Source organism: Hydra vulgaris, chromosome 10 (genome assembly GCF_038396675.1).
Source record: "Hydra vulgaris chromosome 10, alternate assembly HydraT2T_AEP".
In the NCBI taxonomy this organism is placed as follows: Eukaryota; Metazoa; Cnidaria; class Hydrozoa; order Anthoathecata; family Hydridae; genus Hydra; species Hydra vulgaris.
The window spans coordinates 38,957,501-38,967,500 of record NC_088929.1 but is presented as its reverse complement, the minus strand read 5'-3'; the positions used below and the strand labels follow the sequence as shown (position 1 = coordinate 38,967,500).

Genomic DNA, 10,000 nt, shown 5'->3' with positions numbered 1-10,000 from the left:
TCTAACAAATGTTGTTTCTATACAACATTTTTTTTTTATACAACATTTTTTTCTTATCTATATACGATTCTCTTTTTTTTGGTTTTGCAAGAGTAAAAACACACATTCATCTGATCACCTTCTCTTGTGGCAAATACTTTACCATATAAATAAAGTTTATATTAATATGAAAGGATATTGTATGCCAGCATCTAAATAAATAGCAAACATATATGTTGATATCCATAATATGTGTGCATAAAGCGCATCTCAGAAGCTTTTATTGCTTCTGGACTAAAAGTTTGGAAGCTTTTATTCCTACTCTTTAATTTTAAGTCAAACCTCATTCTACTCCACATTTTTCACCATCTCTTAAGTACAAATGCTTTTTTATTATTCCAAGAAGCCAATGTAAAAACCTCCTGTCTGATGCTAAGCTCTGTTATTCTCAGTTTACTAAATTTTCTATCAGGTGTTAAGTTCTAGAGACTTTGTTCGAAGTCTTCAACAATGTCATTAACTAAAGTAAGTCTGACTTTTAATTTCTAATTCATGTGTCTGATCTTTTTACTTCTCCCCAGAATAAAGCAGAGTTATTTGCAAAGAAACCTTACTTTAATTTGACTCTTGAATCAAATTGCCATACTCTTCCTGACAGTTAAATAGATTAACCCATTGTTAAATATCTAAATCACTCTGGCTTCCAAAGTTAATTCTCAATTAAACACTTCTACAGTTTGCGCTCCAGATAGATTTCTATCATAGTTTTAAAAAAATGTTCTCCAGAACTCTCTTCAGTTTTTGCAAAACTGTTAAAAAATGCTAAATAAGTGGTTCCAGTTTTTCAAAACTCTAGAAAACACTTAGACCTCTTCAACTATCCTACGATTAATCTTCACTCTGTTATTAGTTTCTTTATGTATAGGTTTTGAAATTATTTCTTTCTAACTGCAGTTAAACTGCATAAAGTCATTCTTGAAGGCCTACCCTCTTCTTTATTTCAAGTAACTTTAAGGGTACCGCAAGGTTCTATCTTTGCTCCAGTATTGTTCTTATTTACAATAACGATCTTCATGAAAATTTTTACATCAAAGTGGTTCTATTTGCAGATGACTCAACTTCATACTCTCGTCTTGACATAAAATCTTTACTTTTTGTTTACTTACAACAACCAGCGGATTTTTATCTGATCTTTTTTCTGTAACAGCCTAAGGCTTGCAGTGGCTTTTGGATTTAAATTCTGGACTTGAAATCCACAATTTTTGTTAGATAACAAACTCATTTATTTACTGCAAAAAAATGCTGCAATAGCGTTGGCTTCCTATATTTATGAATAACAACCCTCTTACTCTCAGACAAAGTTTAAAAGCACATTGTAAATGTAATTAGACCAGCTTTATCAACCAAGCTTGAGCCATTCTCCCATTGTTGTAAGGTTGATTTCTTTCTTTTTTTTACAAATACTATCATGGTCAATGCTCAAACTCATTCTTGCTTGGCTTCTTATACAACAAGTTGCATCCTTATACTGTATCTGTCCTTTCATGCTATAAAAACTTTTACTAATCCAGTTTTTTTCTTTGCACATCAAGAAAAACCTTATAACTCTAACCCATCTTCATGTGTTCCTTTTTTATACAACCTATGAGTTTTTAAGTCTTCAGTTAACCGCTTCCTAGTGTTTTAACTTTTAAGTAACTCAAACTTAATAAAATATATAAATACATGCCAGTATTTAATAAATAGTAAAGGTAAGCAAAAAATTATAATATATAAAGAATTATACATTTTTTTCTAGCCCCGGCTATCAATCCCTGCTAAATCTTATAATTTCGCAGGGGCCATGGCCTGGGTTTGCAAAAAGTCTCATTCTGGGACGGGGATGAGGTTCTGGTCACTTCCTAATATACACTTTGGTATATTTAAGTATTAGGCCGAGTTAAAGAGAAACTTTTGAAACTTTTTATCAACCTTATTGAAATTTTGATTGATTTGATTTTGATGTATTTTACATTTTATGATAGAGCTTTACTGATCCAGTTTATCGTCAAAGAAGAACTGAGTTAGCTTCCATCGCCAAAAGCTATCACTAGTATGATATTTTATGTAATTTTTAAGTAATTTTGATTTTATATAGTTTATTTACTTTAATGGTTTTTTAAAAAGTTCTTTAATACTATTAATATTGCTGATTATTTTTTAATATGTATTGGTTGTTTGTGTATTGAGTATATATGTTGTATATAAATTGATTGATTGTTTTGTTATTCGTTGAATGATTACTTTGTTATAGTGGCCAAGTAATACCAAGAATTACTTACACTTCTCAAGAGATTGAAACATGGTATACTATTATTTCAAAATAATTGAAATAGTACATTTTTATTGTTTTATTACAATATATTATTTTATTTTTGTTGGTTTTGCCTACATCTTGACTAGATCACGTTCTAGGAGCATCGCAGTTTTAGGGGCCGCATGGTTTTAATTGTTCTCAGTATTACATAGGCCTTAGCAGAAAAGGTTATTTTTAAATGCTTTTATAAGGTTTTATAAGATCTTTATACTAACAAAAACATAATTTTTTTTTAATAAGGGTTTTAATGGTTGTTATTGAAGGCTTGAAAAGGATGAAAAATGAACAAAAGAAACAAATCTCATATTTAATATTTTAAGCGAATACAAAAATGCTATTTTTTTTTTTTTTTTGTTTAATTATTGCAAAAAAATATTTTTTATCTTTTATCAAAATTTATTTTTATTTATTTAATTGATCTTTATTTTTTATAACAAAAAATTAATAAAGAAAATAATGTTGACAATAAACTTTTTTTTCTTAAGTTATATTTGCTTTTTTGTTAGTTAGCATTGTTAGTGCATGTTTAAAAATTTTTTATACTTTAAATTCTTATAATTCGTTTTTTAAAGAAGCTTTATTTATTGTATTAAATGGTTTTTGTAAATTTCATACAATTTATAAGTAATGGGTGTTTGGTAAATTTTGGGACAAATGCAAAATGTTTTATTTTGAATTTTTTAATTTAAAATGACTCATGAATAACAAAACTGTTTGTTCTCAATTATAAATTAAGGATAAATAAAAATAAACTGAGGATTATACTAAAAGGTGTATTAAGGTTGTATTTTCTTGCACAGAAAATGCTTCTGGTTATACTGTATAACACAAAAGTTTGTTATTAAAGTTAACAAAAATCAAAATATATTTTATCACAATATATATAACTTATGCATACACATCGCAATGCTTATGTATAAATTATGCATATACATCGCGATGTGTATGTATAACTTATGCATACACACCGCGATGCGTATGTATAACTTAGGCATGCACATTGCAATAAAAATATATTTTGATTTTTGTTAACTTGAATAACAAACTTTTGTTAAAGTTCTTGAAGTATGTTTTTTAAAGTTTTTTATAATGTTATATTTTATTTCACAGGAATAGTCTGTTTAAAATTTTAACAGAAAAATACCCCATTTACGCATCCAAAGAAGTAAACACAATGTTTCCACTTTTAGTTAAAAATTGTGGATATAGGTAAGTCAATGTAATTTTTTTTTAATTTTTTATTTTTGTTTTCCTCTGCAAAGCAAACATTTGGTTTGCAGCGTTTTCTTTAAAAAATCTGGTCTGATTATTGAAGTGAAACTTTGATGTCAATATACTTGATGTCAATATAAGTTGTAAATTATTTTTATTTTATATACATATATTTTCAAACTTATTTGAACAATTGGTTTATATAGAAAAAATAATTTTAAACAAATTTCTTAATAATGATTAAAAGTATCAATAACTTTTAATGTGTTTTTTGAATAAATTCTTTTGGCCTAATTAACTTTTATTTCCTTTGTGATTTATATTAAGTACAGCTTCACAGTTAAAACTGATGAAAAACTTTCAAAAATTAAAAAAAAAGGAAAATTAGAAAATTTTTGAAATTTATCTGGATATTTGAAATTATTCTTTCAATTTTGCTGTTATTAGGATTTGATCTTATCTAAAAGATTATAATAAACTTTTCCTAAAACTCAAATTTTTAAAATCTGCCAGGAGGTTGGAGTTTGTTGCTACAATTGAATGCAATGCCTAGAACACAACATTACTTTTCTTAGCTTTGTCTAATAATTAATATATGACTTTAGTGGACATTCAATATAAAAGTAATGAATGATCTGCTCAGAAAGATATACTCTATATCCACTATTTGGTTAAAACAGCATTGCATTGTTGTAACACCTTTGAGCGTGTAGTTTCAAAAATGCAAACAAGGGAAGTATCAAAATAGTTAAAATATCCTTGCAAATAACATGACTTTGTTAACCATAACATACCATAACCATTATGTATGACAATGTATAATAAATAACTGTATATTGATATGCATACGATTATACTCAGTTACTGATAGTCATAAGAAAATACTTACATTAAACTAGTGATAAACCAAAATTAATTAAAATTTTGGTTGAACTATTTCACAATTGAAACCAAAATCAAAATATTGGCAAATCTTTTGCTGAAACTAAGTTTAAAATTTCATCTAAGCCAAAATATTATTTATCTACAAAATATGATCTAAAAATGCAATTTCGCCTTTTTGTTTCTTCAAATGTTTAATTGAATGTATACTTTGGTTTTACATTAAGTTATAATAATTGATATTATAATTTAGTATTGAAATTTAATTCGTAGATTGGTTACTGGTAACTTGTAGATTTTCGCAACAAAACAAGATTTTTCAAGGTTTTTTTTGGTAATAGTTTTTCATAAGTTAACCTTTCCATGTTAGTTGATATTGGTTGAGGGGTCAGATAACTCTAGGCAATTTTAGCAAGACCCAGCTTGACTTCATCACTTCATCAAAGTTTTCATAAATCTTCCAGAGATCAAGACTCTCAGAAATTGTGAATTCAAATAAGCATTGTTTGGATAATGATGTTTTTTTCGCCTTAAAAAATTTTTTTTGAAATGTAACTCAAAGTTTATATCTAAGAAACAAACCTTGTTCACTTTAAGATCACAATATTTAGATACTGTTTTTCAAAACCATGTCAGTTACTTGATTTAGATACTGGTTGTCAAAATCATATCCGTTTATTAATATTTGATATGTCTGCATATTGCAATGGTTTGAGGATTTGCACTTTTAATACTTTCTAGAAATAGTAAAATACCCAATAAAAACATCAGAAAATGAAAAACTAAGAAATTTGATAACAAAAATAATTTTTATTTTTTAATTTTTAGTTTTTAATAAAAATTTAGTTGAGAAAACTGTTATTAGAATAGTTTAATTTTTGAAAATTGCCAAAAAAAATCTTATCGAAATTGAATAAAAATTTACAAACAAATTTATTTGAAATTTTGGTTTTCAATGCTTGATATCAACTGAAATTATGGTTCATACCATCACTGGTTAAAATATTTGTTGCAAGAGCGGTATATAAATAATAACGTGAGCAGAAGAGCCACTTCTTCCACAATATCTTGCTATGCAAACTTTATCTTAAAAAAATAATTGGCAAATGTAAATTTAGATTTTTATAAAGCAAACATTTTTATAAAGTTTTATAAAGCAATTTTTATTTTTTTTTAATGTAAATTTTACATTTATAAATGAACTTAGTATGTAGACAATTTATGTTTAGTATTTAGTTTTTGTTTAAAAAAAAAGAAAGTAAACGGCTCTTTAAATGTAAATTTGGTTTCATCAAATTTAATCCCTCTTATTCACAAACAAATGAAAACTATTTGTAGAAAAAATTTAGAATGCCTCTCCAGATCATAATTTTTTTTTAATAATTAACACAATTAAAATAGTCATAAATTTTTTTATTATAAAAATGAATAAGAGCAAGTTAAATAAGTAACGAGCGTAAATAACTACGAAATGCCAAATAAATAAAAAAATCCCTACAAAATAAAACAAATTTTTCCAATGAATTTAAATTAAGTTCAAATTAAAAATTAAAACTAAAATTTCTTTTGTTTTTACAATCAAAAAATAATTTTTTCATTGTTCAGCAAAAGTTCAGACAAAGAATTCTTTTTATAACATCAATTATTTTGCGAAAGACCATTAAAAAATTCTTCTTGCATAGCTACTTGGACATTTACTAAAAATCTTTTTGTTTTACAAATTCCAGATTGGTGTAACGATGTTTATCCTTGCAATATTCCGAGCTATAATAAAACTTGCTTCTGTTGTAATATTTGATTCTTGAAGGATGAAATATTTATTTGTTGGTATTTAAATATTATTTTAACCGATTCATTTTTATTTTTTCTATGACATGAATTTCATGGGTATTTCTCCGAAAAATTTATATATTTTGTTTCATAGCGAAGTTTAACATTACATTTGACTAAATGTTAAACATAAGACATGTCAGGTCTTATTATGAGCTTAGTATTGCAAATTAAACACATTATCTATATTTTTATTTTATTTTTCAATACATCCGTATTTTTCTGCACAATCACCAAAAATATTCTGCTCTTGTCTTCAATTTTTCTTTTCTTACTTTATTGTGAAATGCATTATTGTCAAATTTTGCTTTTTATTTAAGCAAAAGCTTTGTTTTTGTTTCAATAAAAATTTTCAGCAGAAACCTTGACTAAAAATTTTCAATATTTATATTATGTAGATTAATCATCAATATAGTACATATAATGCATCACTACACAAATTATGTTTACACATTAGCATTAATGTTTTCTTTCCATTCTTAGATTTCTTACATTGCTTTATGCATACTTTTTATTTTGTAGTCAATATTTTGTTTTGTATGTTGTTTGGTGATATATTGGTTGCATATCTTTGTTTATCTTAAGTTTTTTATAATATATTTATATATATATATATATATATCTTCTATATATATATATATATATATATATATACAGTCAACTCTCGATATCTCGAACACGAAGGGGACCAGGAAAAAAGTTCGAGATATCGAGAGTTCGAGATATCAAGAAAGGGGTTGAAAATAAGCAAAATCGCCCGACTTTCGTTAAAAAAGAAGTTATTTTTCTGGCAAAAATCATTAACAACAAAAACTACAACTTTTGGAAAAAATATGTTATCTAATATTGCTTCAAATTATCCATTTTTTCCATCTTCATTAAATCCTCAAGTTTTAGTGCTAGAGATTGTATTTCATTTCCGTAATTTGAGCAGTATTGCGAAGCATTTTGAAGCGTTTCAAAAGTAATTTCTAATTGAATATCAGATGGGCGTGGCGTATCAATAGCTTCGTCAACGCTATCTTCAACTTCATTATCGTCGTTTTCAAAATTAGGGTCTAAAATCTGAGCAATGATTTCAGCATCAGTAGCAAGTGAACCGGTGGTTACTACATCGCAATCTAAACCAATGTAAGATTCCGCTGAGAGATCTTCTTGGACGGCAAGAGGATCTAACTCTCGCAAACAGTTAAGTTCTTCTGTCAAAAATTTAAAAGAATGATCATCATCAGCTTCTTCAATACTCTTGTTTGTTTTGCTGATACCAGCTTTTTTAAAGCAGTTGATGACAGTCTCCTTCGACACAGCATTCCACGAAGAAACAAGATCTTTCATTGCTTGAAGTATAGAAATTTTTGGCATGGGTTCGTTATTATCGACAGCCTTGATACACAAACGCACAATTTTGTGACGATAATGAGCTTTAAGACTTCGTATTACGCCTTGATCCATGGGCTGAAGGACAGATGTGGTGTTAGGGGGGAAAAATATTAGGTTGATGTTGCTTAGCCCTTCAATGTGTGGGTGGGCAGAACAGTTATCCACCAGGAGTGCTACTTTCCTGTCTTGAGCACGAAAAAATGATTCAAGTTTTATTACCCATTCTGTAAAAAGGTCTCCGGTCATCCAACTTTTTAGCTGATTTTAATATGTGCAAGGAAGTTGTTTAATGTGCTTAAAACACCGTGGGTTTTTAGATTTTCTAATAACAAACATAGGTAATTTTTCTCCCGTTGCACTCCCTGCTGCTATGCCTGTTAGTCTGACTTTACTATTTTTTCCCCCAAAACATTTTTCTCGTGATAAATGGTATGTTTTGTTTGGTAGGCACTGGTAAAATAGTCCAAACTCATCGGCATTGAAAATGTTTTCAAGCTTGTAATTCAAAAGCAATGTTGGAAGTGTAGTTTCATTCCACGAAGCAGTCATATTATTCGTCACGGCGGCACTTTCACCTGAGATTATTTTAAAGCTGATGCCGTTCCTAAAAATAGGAACAGAATAATTGAATTTTAATTACACGTTTAAAAAACTAAATAAATTAAATATAAACAGATACATGTTATTTGTTTATATTAAAATTGAACAAGATTTGACAAAATTTAACTGACCTTTCTTTCCAATTATGAAACCAACAATCAGATGTTTTAAAATCCAACTCTCCTAATGCTTCTGCAAATTTTAGTGCCTTTTCTTTTAGTATGGTACCATCAATTGGTACTTGTTCACTTCTTTTTGCAACGAACCACGTGTATGTGGCCTTGTCTACATTTTTGAAATTACCACTACGAAGTTTCTTCCGTTTAGATTTTGTGCCATTTTTTTCCAGTGAGGTTAATAACTTGGTTTTATTTTTAATCCAGGTTGATAATGTGTTCTTTGGAACTCCATACTTTTTGGCAACCTCTTTGTTAGACATCCCATTCTCTAGGTCTTTTAATGCCTTGCATTTTTCTATTATAGATTTGTTCGTGAGTTTTCGTTTAACGAGCGGCATGTTGCTGCGTTTGACAAAAAGAATAAATTATATATTAAAGGAAAACTTTTCAGAAATTCGATTCTTAAAAAAAATCGAATTTAAAAATCGAATTAAAATTTTTTTTTTTTCGAAAATTGGAATTTAAAAAAATTAAATTTTATTAAAACAATTTTGAAAAAAAAAATGTCGAAAAGTTCGAGATAACGAGAGAAAATTGCCCTGTGGACCGAAAATATTGTTCGAGATACCAAAAAGTTCGAGATAATAAGGTTCGAGATATCGAGAGGATTTTAGTCTAAACTAGTACGTTATGTCCATGGGACAGCTAAAAAAGTTCGAGATACTCAAAAGTTCGAGATATCAATTATTCGAGATATCAAGAGTCGACTGTATATATATATATATATATATATATATATATATATATATATATATATATATATTATAAATATATATATATATATATATATATATATATATATATATATATATATATATATATGTATATATTATATATATATATATATAATATATATATATATATATAATATATATATATATATATATATATATATATATATATATTTTTATTCTAAGTATTGTTTAGGTCTTATATTATTGCCTGTTATATTTTTGTTATCATATGAGTACATTTTAAATATTAAAAATATTTTAAATATTCTTCTATTAGTCTTTATTCTTGTCTTGACAACTGTCTAAATATGCTTTGTTCTAAAAACAATTCTCCTTTATTCTAATGTACTTCATTTTTCCCTCAGACATTCACTGCTAGTGCGTGACCATTCAATGAATTTTTATAGTTTTTGAGTAATATAGTACATATGTTTAGGTAAAAAAACAAACTGTTGAAAATATTTAAAAAAATAGGAAAAACATTTGAAGATAAATTTTGTTTTGTTTCTATAAAAGTAATTGTCATAAATTGAAATTAAATGAAGAAAAAAATTATAAAGTAGCCTGAAAGCATATATATATATATATATATATATATATATATATATATATATATATATATATATATATATATATATATATATATATATATATATATATATATATATATATATATATATATATATATATATATATATATATCTACACTACCGGTCAAAAGTTTGGGTTCTCTTGATATGTTTAACAATATGCGAAAAATGATTAGGACTTTTCTTATCATAGGGGTTTATTTATATTGTTTATAATAAAATATTCATATTTTCAGCAAAATAGGAGATTATTTTGCA

General features: G+C 26.6%; 1 protein-coding gene across 4 annotated transcripts in view; it reads left to right on the top strand.

Moving 5' to 3' along the window:
* The window catches only part of LOC136085948 (phenylalanine-4-hydroxylase-like), a 47,304-nt gene that overhangs the window by 21,011 nt on the left and 16,293 nt on the right, over window positions 1-10,000 (top strand). For all 4 annotated transcript variants that reach the window (XM_065807978.1, XM_065807977.1, XM_065807979.1 and 1 more), the window contains 3 exons: window positions 2,004-2,071; window positions 2,273-2,323; window positions 3,446-3,544. In XM_065807978.1, coding sequence (XP_065664050.1) covers window positions 2,004-2,071; window positions 2,273-2,323; window positions 3,446-3,544 — 218 coding nt within the window. The remainder of the gene's footprint in view (window positions 1-2,003; window positions 2,072-2,272; window positions 2,324-3,445; window positions 3,545-10,000) is intronic.